This window comes from Capsicum annuum, chromosome 3 (assembly GCF_002878395.1).
Source record: "Capsicum annuum cultivar UCD-10X-F1 chromosome 3, UCD10Xv1.1, whole genome shotgun sequence".
NCBI classification, from domain to species: domain Eukaryota; kingdom Viridiplantae; phylum Streptophyta; class Magnoliopsida; order Solanales; family Solanaceae; genus Capsicum; species Capsicum annuum.
Genome location: NC_061113.1, coordinates 48,201,118 through 48,218,390, shown reverse-complemented (window position 1 = coordinate 48,218,390; position 17,273 = coordinate 48,201,118). Strand labels below are relative to the sequence as shown.

Below are 17,273 nucleotides of genomic sequence, written 5' to 3'. Positions count from 1 at the left end.
CCAAAAAAAAAAAAAAAAGAAAGAAGAAAGAAGACTTAAACAAGTAATTTTATATGATGAATTTCAGTAATCCTTTCAACAATCTGGAACTTCTTTCCTGCCTTCTTGTCCATATAATGCACAGGGGTATGCTATTCCAATTTCCATATTGTCTTCAGTTGCTGTGCAGTACTCTTCCTCTCCATTACATCCTTCACTTTCTGGTATCATCCATCTAACTTCCAATAGCCTTGTAAGCATTCTTCATAGATGGGCATAGAGTCAATGAAGAAATAGGTGTTCCGAGTCTTCTTCTGCACTTTTACACAGGAAGTGCCTTCAACAAGATATGTATCCTCTCCATGGCTTTTTCTAGGTGTAGCAGGCTTTGAGCATCTATCCATGTGGAGCACATTAGCTTTAGGGGTGTCTTGTTCTTCCACAACCTTTCAGGTTGTTTCCTCTTCCGCTTGTAACACGCAGGTTATAGCAAGACTTAATCGATAGTGAGCTACTCTTACCTGCTTTCCATGTACGTGAATATAGTGTGGAGCCTAGGCTTGGGGCATTCTCCAGAGGATTGGTGCATTTTCCAGCCAAAGAATATTTTCGGCCACCCTTTTACTTCCAGATCCCGATGATTTTGTTCAGGATTATAGTTTCCACCTGTCATTTAATCGTCAGCCTTCAATAAATTTTTCGCTCCACGGCAGTGCAATACTGATCAGGAAATTCTTCCTCAGTGGACCTTTCTCTAACCGTGCCTCCTTCGACATTTGAGCTTCTTTTCGTCAGCAAACTTCAGCTTTACCAATGTTTGAAGTTCGTGCCATAAGTTCCTTATGCTCTTCCAAAGAGCAAAGCAATATGTTATGGTTATTTCCCTGGTTCACCAAGGGGCTGTGCTGCCCATATTTTGCAGTGACTACCTTGTCTCCAAAAGGCTTCTTCTCTACTAAGTCTTCATAACCATTTGAACAACGTGAATTTGTTCTGTAGACTCTTGTTTTTTTTTTAAATACTTCTATGTCCCCTTCTGTTGTGGTTGCTGTTATAGTAGATAGTTTCACTGAGTAGGTCGGAGTTTCCTTCCCGTAGGAAACTGCTCCTTATTCTGTTCGATGTTTCTCAACATATGCAGGCATAGGGAACATGGACATTATAAATGTGTGAATGCTGTCCAAGACAATATGAGGACGTGATTGGTGTTTCGGGTACACAATCTGTATTATGTCAAAACAATTTCAACATAAGTTCAAGATTAAATCAAGAACACCTATGAAATTTTTCAACACCTTCAACACTAGTTCAATATGAACTATCAAAGAAGCGTGTTATTTTATTTTAAAGAAAAAAGATGAAGCAGAATAAGCCAAACCCTCCGAATTTACGGAGTTTCCTTAAGGAAATAATTTCTCTCAAGTACCCGAGGTTGCGGAAATACTCCTCCCAGGATAAATGGCTTCACAACCAGAATGTAGTGGTACCTCAAACTTTCTGGTTTTCTTCGAACTCACTCAACGGGAGATGATCACACGGAAATGTTTTTCCTATGCAGAAATTTTTATACTAAGCTTGTGGAAAAAATGCAGGTTTATATAGTCATGAAGTGCCTCTTCGGAAAGGAAGCAATGGATCATCGGAAAGGTGTATCGTTTTGGAATAGTCATGTCTGTCCATTCCGAAACAACATGTCTTTTCTGAACAGTCACAACTGACCGAACAATCACTTCTTTTCCGAAACAGTGTGTCTTTTCCTCGAAGGGTTGTGTTCCTCCATTTTTCATTCACACTAATTGAACCCAACAATCCCCCTTATAAATGAGGAATGACTATTCTTTGTAAAACTTTATGGGCAAGTATGTGATCATCAAGCAAAGACTGATTGCATCTGGATAACTGGGTTTCCTTTGAACTTTCTGTAGTGAACATGCATCGGATGCACTTGGTCAATCGATAAATTTGATATCTTTGAACCGTCGAGCTTTAATGTACTCCTAGACACTACATGTCACACAACCAACCTTTTATTATTTATGGTTCTCACGGTTTTGTTTGTTTCAGCCATGAACACGTCCCGGTTTCATGAGAGCTTTAAGAATAGGCCTTTACTAACATTCTTCTTGAAGCAGCTTCCACTTCGCCTCACATAAGTGATTTCTAAACGTTCAATCCTATAGATTAAACTATTTGGTCAAATCTGCCAAATTTAAATAATCATTAAAAGGCTTCATACCATAAGTCTTATCCTTGTTTACTAAACATTGTCTATATCATGAGAATGGGTTGGGTATATTAACAATGTTAAACCTGTCAGACACAACTTTGTTTGATCTCCTTGAACCTAGCTCTTGGGATCTCCAGTCTGCTAGGTAGAGTTACCGCCATGCTCACTTGTCCTAGGCCGTAAACCCATTCCCTTGATGTTCTCTCAACTCCCTCTCTAGATAGGCCTTTGTAAGTGGATCGGACACATTATCCTTTGACTTCACATAGTCAACAATGATAATTCCACTAGAGAGAAGTTCTTTAACAGTATTATGTCTCCGTCTTATGTGACAAGATTTACCGTTGTACATCATGCTCCCTGCCCTACCTATTGCCGCTTGACTATCACAGTGTATACATACTTGTGCCAATGGTTTGAGCTAATAAGGAATATCTTCCAAGAAGTTTCGGAGCCATTCTGCTTCTTCACTGGCTTTACCTAATGCGATAAATTCTGATTTCATTGTAGAACGAGCAATACATGTTTGTTTGAATGATTTTCAAGAGACTATTCCTCCACCTATAGTAAATACGTATCCACTCGTGGATTTTACTTCATTCGATTCGGTGATCCATTGCATCACTATATCCTTCAAGTACCGCGGGATATTTACTATAATGCAAAGCATAGTCTTGAGTGTATTTAAGATACTCCAAAACTCTTTTCATTGCCATCCAATGAGTTTTATTGGGATTACTCGTGTACCGACTCAACTTACTAATAGCACATGCTATATCTGGCCGTGTACAATTCATGATATACATTAAACATCCCAACACTCTTGCATATTCACCTTTATTCTTTTGAATTGCGAAGCTCACGTCTAATGGAGTCTTGACAATACCAAATTCCAAATACTTGAATTTGTCAAGTACCTTTTCGATGTAATGAGACTGTGACAATGCCAACCCTTGTGGAGTTTTATGGATTCTTATTCATAAGATCACATCCGCAACTCCAAGGTCTTTCATATCAAACTTGCTCTCAAGCATTCGTTTTGTAGCATTTATGTCAGAAATGTCTCTACTGATGATTAACATATCATCCACATACAAACAAACAATGACCTTGTGATTTGGAGTGTCTTTAAGCATTTATGTCAGAAATGTCTCTACTGATGATTAACATATTATCCACATACAAACAAACAATAACCTTGTGATTTGGAGTGTCTTTAATGTAAACATATTTATCACATTCATTTATCTTGAACTCGTTTGCCAACATGGTTTGGTCAAACTTCGTATGCCACTGTTTACGTGCTTGTTTTAGTACATAGAGTGACTTAACCAGTTTGCACACCTTTTTTTCTTTACCAGGAACCACAAAACCCTCAGGTTGTTTCATGTAAATTTTTTCCTCCAATTCTCCATTTAAGAATGTTGTTTTCTCATCCTTTTGATGGATTTCAAGACCATATACCGCTGCCAAGACAATTAATATCCGAATTGACGTTATCCTTGTTACTGGCGAGTATGTATCAAAGTCATCATTGCTTTCTTTCTGTTTGAAGCCTTTTAATATAAGTCTTGCCTTGTATTTGTCAATAGTACCATCCACTTTCATTTTCCTTTTGAAGATCCATTTAGAACCTAAAGGTTTATTTCCGGGAGGAAGATCAACTAACTCCCACGTATGGTTGCTTAAGATTGAATCAATCTCACTATTGACTGTCTTTTTCCAAAATGATGAGTCAGAAGATGACATCGCTTCTTTAAATGTTTGAGGCTCATTTTCTAAGAAAAATGTTACAAAATTCGATCCAAACGAAGTTGACGTTCTTCGACATATACTGCGTCTTGGATTCTCATCATTATGTACATCCTCACTTGGTTCATCTCAAGGCCGTTTAGACCCTCCACTACACTGTTCATGTCTAGTTTTATACGATAAATGTGTTCAAAGAATTTAGCATTATCTGACTCAATTACTGTAGTTTCATTGATATTCGGATGTTCGGATTTATAAACCAAAAACTGACATGCTTTACCACTTTTAGTATATCCTATGAACACGCAGTCCACTGTCTTAGATCCTATTTTCACCCTTTTAGACATAGAAACTTGGACTTTCGCTAGACACCCCCACACTTTGAAATATTTCATGTTGGGTTTCCTTCCTTTCCATTTTCATATGGAATTGATAGTATCTTACTGTGGGGCACTCTATTAAGTATTCGGTTAGCTGTAAGAATAGCTTCCCCCACAAGTTTTGTGATAAAACTGAACTTATTAGTAAGACATTCATCATTTCCTTTAAGGTTCGGTTTTTCCTTTCCGTAATTCCATTAGATTGAGGTGAATACGGGGCCGTAGTTTGATGGACAATTCCATTCTCTATACATATTTTTGCAAAGGGAGATTCATATTCTCCACCCCGATCACTTCTTATCGTTTTGATCTTTTTCTGTAACTGATTTTCAACTTCTATTTTATATTGCCTAAACGCATCTATTGCTTCATCCTTACTGTTTAGTAAATAGACATAACAATACCTAGTGCGATCGATCGCCAATAAAAGTTATAAAATACTTTTTCCCACCACAAGATGGTGTTGATTTCATATCACATTAAGTCTAAGGGATTGAGATTCCTTTCAATCGACTTATACGGATGCTTAGCATACTTTGATTTCACACACGTTTGACATTTTGATTTATTGCACTCAAAGTTTGGCAAAACTTCTAAGTTAATCAGCTTTCGCAAAGTTTTATAATTGACATGTCCTAATTGTTCATGCCACAAATCATTAGACTCAAGCAAGTAAGAAGAAACAGAACTTTTGTTGATTTCAACATTCATTACATTCAATATTAAATAGGCCCTCAGTGAGGTAGCCTTTTCTTACGTACACTTCTCCAAGTACAATTTTTTCGGAAACAAATACACATTTGAATCCGTTTTTATCAAGAAGTGATACAGAAATCAAGTTCTTCCTTAACTCCGGTACATACAAGACATTGTGAAGAGTCAACACTTTGCCTGATGTCATTTTTAGGCGGATTTTTCCTGTTCAACTGTTGCAGTTGCGGAGTTTGCCATGTAAATCTTCTCTTCGCCTTGAGCCGGAGCGAACGCAGCAAACAACTCTTTATTTGCCCAAACGTGCGGTGGCACCAGAATCCAAGTTACATTCCGAAAGCATGACACATAGATCGTCTATTTCGTTCTTGGATTCAGCTATATTTACTTGATCCTTCTTTTTGCCTTTCTTTGGGCACGACAATCTGTAGACTTGTGGCCAATTTTGCCACAATTAAAGCATTTTTCTTTGCTTTGTTGTCTAGCTTTCTTTCGCTTCTTTGAGTTATTAGGGTTGTCTTCTACAATGTTAGCTCCATTCATTGCAGAATTTCCTTTAGACCTCTCTGCGGCTTTATTGTCTTCTTCAATGCGCAGCCTCACAATGAGGTCTTCGACTGTCATATTTTTTCGTTTGTGTTTAAAGTAATTCGTGAAGTCCTTCCACTAATGTGACAACTTCTCAATTATCGAAGCTACTTGAAATGCCTCGTTCACAACCAAACCTAAAACAAAGTTTATGTGAACATTAAGAACATTTTTAACATGTTCAAATAAGGTATTCATTAAATTTTTACCTTCTACAAGGAGATCGTGGATGATGACTTGCAACTCCTATACTTGAGAAACGACAGTCTTGCTATCGATCATTTTGTACTCAAGGAATCGTGCAATATAGAACTTGGTTCCCGCATCCTCAGTCTTATATCTTTTTTCCAGAGCATTCCACAATTCTTTAGATGTCTTCATTACGCTATAGACGTTGTATAAGTCATCTTGGAGGCCGCTTAAGATGTAATTCCTACATAGGAAATCAGAATGTTTCCACGCCTCTGTTACAACAAATCGCTCATGGTCCGAAGTTCCTTCGGGCACTTCTAGAGCATCTTCTGAAATAAACTTTTGAAGACATAAGGTTGTTAAATAGAAGAACATCTTTTGTTGCCACCTCTTGAAATCAAACTCCAAAAAATTTTCTGGTCTTTTCCGCTAGTGCCATAGCGGGTGGCGCATTTGTGCGACTGGTTGTGGAAATACTTGTTGCTGCCACACTTATCACACCTTTAACATGACCGTCTGTAGTCATTTTTTCCTGTCACAAAAAGACAGTCAACTTTAGTATAAAATTATACTTATTACAAGTTCGTAGCAACTTATAAACACTACTTGTTTCTAGTTTAACGATGAAGTTTTTATGTCTTCCAATCGTTAACCGAATGACCTTTAACTTGTGATGAAGATTTTATTTCTTCAAATCACTTGTTAAGTTCAAACGGAATAGAAAACTTAAAGCTTTAATCTTCAGAAACCAAACAATACAATACAGATTATGAGAAAAAAAACCTTTAGTGAAAAGAGAATTTCACCAAATAAGCAAAAAAAAAATTTTTTTTCTTCAATTATTTCCTTAAGATTGTTGTTTCGGGTACACAATCTGTATTATGTCAAAACAATTTCAACACAAGTTCAAGATTAAATCAAGAACACTTATGAAGTTTTTCAACACCTTCAATATAAGTTCAATATGAAGTGTTATTTTATTTTAAAGAAAAAAGATAAAGCAGAATAAGTCAAGTCCTTCGAATTCGCGAAATGTCCTTAAGAAAATATTTCCCTCAAGTACCCGAAATTGCGGAATTTTCTCTTAGGATAAAATGGCTTCACAACCAGAATGTAGTGGTACCTCAAACTTTCTAGTTTTGTTTGAACTCACTCAACGGGAGATGATCACACGGAGTTTTTAGAAGCAAGAGAAATGTTTTTTCTATGCAGAAATTTTCATACTAAACCTATGGAAAAAATGCAGGTTATATAGCCATGAAGTGCTTCTTCGGAAAGGAGACAATGTTTCATCGGAAAAGTGTATCATTTCGGAATAGTCATGTCTGTCATTCCGAAACAACATGCCTTTTTTGAACAGTCAGCCCTTTTCCGAAATAGTGTGTCTTTTCTCGAAGGGTTGTGTCCCTCCATTTTCCATTCACGCCAATTGAACCCAACAGTGATTGCTATAGATACATATAAACTTACGTAATATAAGTTACTTTGATTGAAGAAAGTTAATAAAAATGTAAAAGCCTTTTTGATTTTCCTTAGATCTGGAGGTCCTTTTTTATGTCAGTAAAGGTATATGTGTCTGAAAAAGAAAATAAACATACGAAATGGAAAACTCAAACAAAACTTTTCTGAGGAAGTTTATTCAAAATTATTCCTTGAGTATTATTCTATGTTGTGCGGACTCTTCATTTTAGCCGCTGTACCCGTGTCGACACAACACTGGTACTGGTAAGGGAAGGGTGTGAGATTCGTATCGTTTATGCTCAAACAAGATCGGGTGCTTTGATCACAATCCATGACAAAATTTGAAGGAAAGATGAAAAATGAGAGATCGTATTTTAGGTGCTGTCTGTCTGTGCATAGTGCCTACAGCTTGAGGAACTCTCAAAAAGAAAAGATTGAATTATTAGCTACACCCCACAACCTTTTGGGCTATTGTTATGCATCTTCCGTTAGAATTTTGAATTATTTTAGGCAAATCCCTGTACCAGTATCCATACCTAGATCCGTACCCCCGAATCTTAATTTCAGATTATAAAGGATCCATCCTGCAGATCCACACCTTGATCCGATACCTGCACCTGAGTCTGAGCAACGTAGATATTATTTAATGACGCCCACCATCTAATTGGTGTTGATAGGGTTCACCAATCATTCCCACCTCTGTTTTTAGCATTTCCTACTGGTGTCAAGATAGACATATTTCTACCTCTAGTGCATTGGCACTCAACTGTCCCACTTAACAGCACAGTACATCTTTCTCTATTCCTTCACTTTTGTCTCAACAGCACAGTACATTAGATTATTAGTTTGTGCAAAAATTGCAGCTGGTCAATCACCACTACACTAGAAGTTTACACATTTAGTTACTTCTGTTTTTCAATTTTCTTGAGTTAGATAGTGGTTGTTAGGGGCCTTCTGTGCGAAATTAACATAATTCATAACTTTGGATGACATATTGATAGACAGATTCTGATATTGACTTTCTTTTTAATATTGTTTTCTAATTAATTCAGTCAACTTGATTCATATAAACTTAGTTGTCATTCTTCTCCGTGCTTTCTGTTATTGCATCTGTCTCAGACTCTTAGGTGGAATCTTAATGTGCGACTTAGTTATTCTCTACACTTCTAAATTTGAGGACAAAGTTGATTGTCTTAATAATTTTTTCAGAGACTTTTAGTCATCTTTTTGAAAATGATATCTTCACAAACAAATAGCCAAAATCTGGAGAAGCTCAGTGGAAATGCAATTTGAGAATCCTGAAGAAATGGTACAGTGATATATTCACGCAACATCAGGATTCTTAGGGATTATGCTTTTGAATTTTTTTTTAATAACTGTGGTGTCCGAGTCAGCTTGCGTGCACCTCAATTATATTCATGGGATACCTGCCCACCCCCCACCAACAACAGGTATCAGGTAACTCCTTCCACCAAGGCTAGAATGGGTGGGAAGAAATCACTTAGTGTTTGTCTCTGCTATAGGAATTGAACCCGAGACCTCATGGTGCTTGAACCACTAGGCCACACCCTTGGGTGCATTATGCTTCCTTCAACGACATAATTACGTGGATCCTTGTATATGTTATCCTTAAACTTTAGTCATGGAAATAATATTTGTTGAGAACTAAGCTAAAATGACTGTTGCAAGTGAGTTTCGTCATTTATAACTTTAAGCTCCTAAAAAGACTAGAAACTAGTAGTTCTTTATATTTAGAGAAGTACAATTGAACGGTTTTTAATGATGTTGTTAGTTGAGCGTAAAAAGATGTCATAACCTTTTTATTTGGGATTTTTCAGCTATCACCTTGCGATAAACTTCCAGGAAAAAGCAGTTGAGGCTTGGGAAGCCCACGGTCCAAGTGCAGTAGATGAACTTAATGAAGCTCAACGACTTCTTGAACAGCTGAAGAACAAAGCTGCTGGCCTATTCGATCAGAATGTGATGAAGGCCTTGCCTTTGGCTAATTCTAGAGAAGCTGGCTTTAATAGTACCTCAGAAGTAGGTGTTTCAGCCATTGAGAGGCAAAGAAGTGCAATAAAAATGTTGAATCAATAAAGTTCTGCTTAAGTTTGTCTTAATCTGATCTTTCCCTTTTAGGAATAAAATAATACCTTTTATTAGTTTGATGTATCCTTTTTTACTGGAACCTATTCTTATAAGCTTCACTACATATATTAAAACTACAAGATCCATCAGTCTGCAAGTTTCATCTGTCATAATAGTTGATTTTTTACATTAAGGTCTCTGTCCTGGTAAGGTTATTTACTTGGTTCTGGAAATCACATGAGCTTGCATTAAAACCATAGATGATCTACTAATCTGGAGATTCAATTAAATGAACAAATTAGCAAACCTACAATGACATATTAGCGTGAATGTGCTTTCTCAAATATTTCTGCCAATGTCAACCAAATACTGAAAACATTGACAAAACAGAGAATTTTATGATCAAAATTTAGCATGATGATGTGCAACGAACTTACGCAGTGTAATCCAAAGCATGGGAGGGTAGAGTGTATAAAGATCTTACCACTACTTTAGAGCTAGAGAGTTTTTTCCAATAGACCCTTTCAAGAGAAACTATTCAAACCAATATAGAGAAAGAAATAATGGAAATGAAGACCAACATGACAAAACACTATAGACCAAATCATTTCTTTTAAAAAAGAAAATAAATTTGGGTGGGGGTGGCAAGGGCAAATGGAAAGGGGGTTACAACATCAGGAATCGAACTCTCACCAATAAGATAGGAGCTCAGCCTGCTCAGGTAGTCAACCAACTGAGTAAACACACTGAACCATATGAGCCTGCTCGAGTAGTCAACCGACTGAGTTAACACACCCAACCATATCCAAATTAAAAAATTATAATATTCTAAAATTAAATTTGTAAATTTATTCAAATTGTATAATTCAATATGCATCGAATTGGTTCAAATATTCGAATTGATCCGATTTATGCACAACCCTAAGCTAAGGTGGTCAACTAACCGAGCTACTAAGATTCTCCACGTAACAAATCATTATATAGTAGTCATAACAAAATAAAGTGATAATTAAGGTAGTCAACTAACTGAGCTGCTAAGATTCTCCACATAACAAATCATCATATAGTAGTCATAACAAAATAAAGTGATAGTAGAAGTGCAGAAAACCACAAATAATAATCAAGCTCAAAGGACAAGAAATTACAATAGTAATAATACAGCTAATAGTATATATTATTGCTTGTTTGGAATTGAAGGAGCTTTGGACCAAAATAAGTCATTTTTTAAATCAATTCATCAAAGCAATATATTTTTTTGAAACTTTACCAAACTAGTATAAACGTTATTCCCAGGAATGTATTATACTTTAAAAAAAGTTAACGGATCAAATAAAGCTGTGGATGACGTTAAAATAGGAATCGTTATTGCTAGTAACATTTTTGACATAAAACATTATTGTTAGTAACGAAACTCTGCAACTCTGCCACATCTGAATCTTTATACGAATTTGATGTTAAATTTGTTACTGCCAATTACATTTTAGCTTTAAACGTTACTCCGAATAACAATACTATCAAATCAATTCAAAACTTTGTGGCGTACGAATTTTCGATAGGTATGGATAGTCGATATTTTAATACATACAAAATATTGACTACCCATGCCTATTAAATATTTGTAAATGTTGTTTCAACAATGGGGCACATAAGCAAAAACTTTGATTAAAATTGAAAACATGTGTTGAACATTCTATACAAACCATCTCTTATAATAATTTGTTGTCACTAGTTGGAATATCGTTTGTTGTTAATTGTTATTGTCAGTCACATCTTAGAGCTAAAACGTTATTGACAGTAACATTTTTATTGGTAAATCAATCACTAAGATTCTAACTTTGCAGGTTCGTGATTTGATTTGATAGAATCGTTACCCATAGTAACTTTTTATCTTAAAAAGTGACTACGGATAATGACTTCAATGTCAAAAATTCTGATGCCACGAAGTTTTGAGTTGATTTGATAGTATCGTTACTCGGAGTAACGTTTTAAAGCTAAACGTAATTGACAGTAACGAATTTAACGTCAGATTTGTACAAAGATTCTGATGTGGCAGAGTTGCAGAGCCTCGTTACTCCCAGTAACGTTTTATGTGAAAAACGATGCTGGCAGTAAAGTTTTATTTCAAAAACGTTACTAACAGTAACGATTCCTATTTTAATGTCATCCACAACTCTTTTTGGTCCGTTAACTTTTTTTAAAGCATATTACGTTATTGGGAACAACATTTATACTAGTTTGGTAAAGTTTTTAAAAAATTATAATTACTTTGGTGAATTAATTCAAAAAATGACTTATTTTAGTCTGGAGCTCGAATTGAAGCATATTTATAATTGGTTATTGCTGCCAACGCCTATTAATAGCATATGCTTCTAGAACTATAGGAAGGAATTTCTGATGTTGGTGCTGACGTAACTCACCAGGCAAGTTCTCACGTGGCGTGGAAACAGGGAAATGGACGTGGGAATTGACCATGCTACATTTTCGTTTATTGTCTTTACAATTTGTGACATGAATATTTGCAACCCGCAGAATCTTGCATTTGAACGAAAAAAATTGTACTGGAGAGTTTGCATTACTTTACTCTTTTCGTAGATTGTGAATCTTGATGTTTGACTTCATTTGTTTACATATTTTATTAGTGTGTTCACACAGATTAAAACTTTCTAAGCAAATCAAGGTCTACTTCTATCATTTGACTCCAACAACTTCGAAAAATATTCAAGAAATGAGAGAGCCTGCGTTGGAAAAGAGAGGATTGTCCTATAGTTTGATTTTTATATAGAGTTGTTTAGCTAATTTATTAAGAATAGTTCTATAAGGTAAAGAGGGATGTTGAAAGCTCTTCAGTTCCCTTTCAGATTCATCGGAAAATATTAATCACCAATTGCTTTCAAACTAATTTCGAAGCAGTTGGATTAACACAAGGATCTCTCAAATGTAATTTGACAATTAAGGACTATTTGCACACTGAGGTTTTAGGTTTAAATTTTAGTGAAATAAAAAGATTCTTAATTTCTTAAATAGATAAATATCTTTAATGATGAGAGATAGCATAAAGTCGATATAATAATCTAAATGCATGCAAATTGATGTGACATCACAATAGAAAAAAACATTAGTTTTTAAGTAAGACTTGTCGTGATAACCTGAAAGATAGAGTAACATGTATCATGTAAATATGTTTTCATTGTCAGTGTTAAATTCTTTTAAAATAATACTAATAAGTTGAATTAGGTTACATGACTGGTTGAGGAAGTTCCCTCAAAGACATCCTCCAAGACAGCTTCACATGAGTTTGTGTTAGAGTATCAGCCCTACTAATTTCCTATCTGTTGAACAAGTAAAAGTGGTTCACAGAAGTAAATATTGAACACAGTGTTTTTACGTGGAAAACACCCGGATCAAGAAAGGTGTAAAAAACCATGACCTGTACCTCTACAGGATTTAACCCCAACTTCACTATAATACTTGAGCCTCAACAATCAACAGAAATACAAGACTTCTTGTTAACTAGGAATTAAAACTTCTAACTCCTCTCTCTACAAAAACACAAATCGTCCCAAGATAAGTGTTCCCAAGTCTTTGAGTTCCCAACTTGAAGACACAATTCCTAACTCAGTTTATAATATCACTGAGACTAGAACAATGACTCATTATAACTTAAAGAACCTACCTACTACACAGTCTACGACTTGCTAAGTAAGGGACTAGGTTTTTCTTCAAGTATGTGAACTATTATGCTGATTGTTGATTTTCTTTTCAGTGCCTTGAGTAAGTTACTTGATCGTGCTTTGTTGTATATATGTACCCTGATGATTACTCCTGTGATAGAGTCCTTGTTCGTTCATCCTTATTTCTTCTTATTTTTACTCTATCAAGCAGCTTCACTCCCTGTTGTAGTCGTTCTCCTCCCCTGGTTGAATAGGACTCTTTTGCTTTATCCTTTATCCTTGCAGAACTCTTCTCACTGTTGGACTTCTAGATCAACTCAACTTCTGAATATTGCATTTTTCTTCCACTTTACTGAAGTGATAAGTGTTTGAGAAGGTTCCCGAATATTCTTGCTTATCCACTCCTGTCTATGCTCAGGATCATCTTATCAACAGCCTTGCCTGCAGCTTTTCCTTGTACACTTGAATGGACCAACTTTCACAACATGTTTCATTCACATGTCTATCATTAAAACTCCACATGTCTTAACAAATTCCCCCTTTTTGATGATGACAAACATAGCAGCACATCACAGAACCCTGACATACTCAATAAGGCATTTGAATAAAAGACTAGCACAGAATGAAACAGGTTAGTCGTTGAGTTATAAGCATTGCATAGCCTGCTCTCCCCCCTTTTGACATCATCGAAAAACTGGATTAACAAGTGAAAAACGTCTAATAATTCATGACCATTGAGGCTATCACTAAGACAATCAAAATTTAGAATAAGAGAACATGAATGCAATATGATAAAACAAGAGCAGAAAACAGTATAACAACTAAGACCATTTCATTAATTTGCAGAGATGAATACATATACCAAAAAGTAAACTAAAAGAGAACAAGCTATCAGAAAAAAGGAATAAAAAGAGATAGGCTTAAGATATTAGTGAAGAGACTAAGTAGAGGAAGAGGAGGGAATAAGATAGGTGAGTTTCCTAATAATATCTGTATTTTCAACTCTTTTTTTTTTCAACAAGGAATTAAGGGAAGCAATTTAAGCATGAAGGATCCCTTTTTCTTCTTCATGAGCAGCCTGTGCAACCTTCGAAGCTGCTTGAGCAGTTTCTACCTCAGCTTGTTTCTCAGCCAGTGAATTTCTCAATCTTTGCATCGGATTATCAGCACTCTTCATGAAAACAGGTAGTATCATATGATTCACATGCCGTATGATATCTTTGGTAGTCTGTGAAGACTACAGTTGAACAGAAACACCAAAGTCCTCAAATATGGGGGTGAGCCAGAATTGATAAGGTAGAGCATGTCCATTCACTTTCTTTAGTAGAGCCCTTTGCATATGCTTTAGTATGAGTCGAGGCAGATCAATTCTTACTTCAGTATCCAACAGTTCCATGAGTGTAGGATCAAGAAAACTAGCCACACACTGCCTCTCCTTCCTAGGGATAATCATTTTATAGACCAAATCAAAATAGAGCTGATGTAATGGGGACATCTCCCTCTTAAGGACTCTTCTATGGTAGATCAAGTAAGGATTTCCAGAAAACTTTCTACATATGTCGAGGGCAGAGGCAAGATTATCCAGAGGAGGCCAGGCACCCTTGACATAGTAACCTCATCCCTCAGAGTGAATATGTAAAATCCTAGCAATGTCAGCAACATAAAGGTTTATGGTAACCTTTCTGACAGTAGTGAAGAACAACTCACCAATTTCCACCCCATTCATATCAAACTCATACACTTCAAGTTTAGCAAATCTATGCTGAAGATCACCCTGAAGAAATAAATGTGACCAACCTTGAAACTCCAATTTTTCCAGTAATACTTGCATATCAGGCCCTCCAAAACCACTAACAACCCTTCCTCTAGCTAATTTCCACTTTTGAAAGTAAAGATGATGAGCCTCAGGAGTATCCTAATGAGAAGATGAGTGGGGAACTTCAAACTCAGGTGCCAACTCATCAGTAGCATCTAGGGTAAAGTCAGAGTCAGATGAGTCAAAAGGAACAGGTGGGGTGACCTATTTCCTGAGACGAGTAGAAGGATTGGGAGGGGAAACTTTTGAGGAGTAGGATCTTGAGACATTAGAAGGAAATTTTAAAGAGGAGGAGGCCTTTTGAGTAGGTTTAGAAGAGGATTTCGTGGGTAACGAGGGTTTTGGAACTTTGGCCATGATAGTTTTTGTCTTTCTGACAAATTGAAGTAGAAGATCAGGAGAAGATGCACGAGGAGGGGTGAGATCAGATGTAGCCATACATTTTTTTTGCTGGCTCGAAGAGCCTCAGCCAAGGATGTATCTTCTTATTATTTTATTCCTCTAGTGTGAGGAGTACGAGGGATAGTGACATTTGGAGAAGGTTCTAGAGGGGCAGTGTTGTGAACAGTGATAGAAATGGAATGGGGTTTTCTTGGGAGCTTGGACCTGGAATTTCTTGGGATTAACTCAGCGATAGGAAGGTCATCTCTATCACTAGTATTATCATCATCTTCAATAATTTGGAGTGGGATAGGAGGAAGAAGAAAGGGTTTCGAAGAGGATGGATAAGGTGAAGAAATTTGGGCAAAAGGGTTTGGAAAATTTCTAAAAGCAGCAAAATCACTGAATTTTTGAGAGAGTAAAGAAGGAATTAAGGGAGGTAAGGTGATGTTTGGATAAAGGATAAATGCAGTGAAGGGATTTGGAATAGAGTCAGTGGTGGAGGAAGAAGAAGAGGAGGAAGATGAAAAGAATGATGCCATTTTTGAATCAAGAAGGTGTTCTTGAGTATGAGGAAGGTGCAGAGAATTTCTAGTGTAGAAACAAAACAAATAAAAGCGCATTTAAGAGAAAAAGATGAGGAAGTTGAAGGGGTAAGGGACTGTATTTGGCAGAGCGTATTGATGAGTGTTTCAGTCCTAATGGGAAAGGAAGTGGCAACTTTTTGACAGGAAAGAGACTCTTTGTATTTTGGCGGTTTAAATAGACCAATAAGGAACCAGGAAAACAACTTGTTTCTCTTTAAGCTACTTTGAAGTAATAATAATCATACCTGAATGACAAAATAGAAAAAATTGCTTCTGTAATCAATGGTTTCTATAAAATCAACACACACATGTTAATCAACCATACTCTAAAATCTTAGACTTAGGATACAAAACTTAATATGTGAGAATTAATCAACAATCACTTGTAAAATCAACTTATTCTAGTCAAGCATTGAGGGAGACTTATGCAATTTTAATCATCCCCAAGGCTAACCTATTTTTTTTCAAAGTGTTATCTACTCAAGGCCTTAGTGAAAATGTCAGCAATCTGTTCCTCAATAGAACAAAACATAATGGATATATGACCTTTTTCAACACTATCTCTAAGAAAGTGATGCCTAATATCAATATGTTTGGTTCTCTTATGTTGAACAGGATTTTTAGATATGTTAATAGCACTTGTATTATCACAAAAAATAGGAACACAACCAACATCTATACCAAAGTCCATGAGTTATTGCTCAATCCATAGCAATTGTGCATAATAGAATCCTGCAGCAACATATTCAGCTTCAGGAGTAGACAGAGCAACTTAATTTTGCTTCTTAGTGGACCAGGAAATTAAACATGATCCAAGAAAGTGTGCCATTCCTATAGTGCTTTTCCTGGCCACCAGATATCCTGCATAATTAGCATCTGAGTAACCTATCAGATTAAAGTTACTACCTTTGGGATACCATAAGCAAGGATCACTGGTTCCCTTTAAGTATCTGAAGATTCTTTTCACAAATTTTAGATGTGATTCCTTGGGTTTTGCTTAAAACCTGGCACATAGACCTACACTGAACACAATGTCAGGCCTGCTTGCTGTGAGGTACAATAATGACCCAATCATACCTCTACACATCTTTTGCTCTACATCTGAACTTGTTTTATCTAACTCCAACTTTGTGGCAGTTGCAATAGGAGTATTTATCACTTTTACCTTTTCCATGGAGAATCTCTTTAGAAGCTCTTTGACATACTTCTGTTGGTGAATTATTATCCCTGAAGCTGACTACTTTATTTGCAAACCCAAAAAGTAATTCAGTTCTCCCATCATGCTCATCTCAAATTCATAACTCATAAGTTTGGCAAGCTCATGAGTCATACTCATATTTGCTGAGCCAAAAATAAAATCATCCACATACACCTGCACAACTAACAAGTACTTCCCATTAGTTTTCAAAAGGAGGGTATTATCAATTTTACCTCTGGTAT

The 17,273-nt window shown here is 36.2% G+C and overlaps 1 protein-coding gene across 1 annotated transcript in view; it reads left to right on the top strand.

The window, feature by feature from the left end:
• The window catches only part of LOC107863858 (protein KINESIN LIGHT CHAIN-RELATED 1), a 13,037-nt gene extending 3,502 nt beyond the window's left edge, over window positions 1-9,535 (top strand). The window contains exon 2 of the mRNA XM_016710030.2: window positions 9,129-9,535. Coding sequence (XP_016565516.1) covers window positions 9,129-9,387 — 259 coding nt within the window. The 3' untranslated portion in view covers window positions 9,388-9,535. The remainder of the gene's footprint in view (window positions 1-9,128) is intronic.
• The last annotated feature ends 7,738 nt before the right edge of the window (window positions 9,536-17,273 follow it).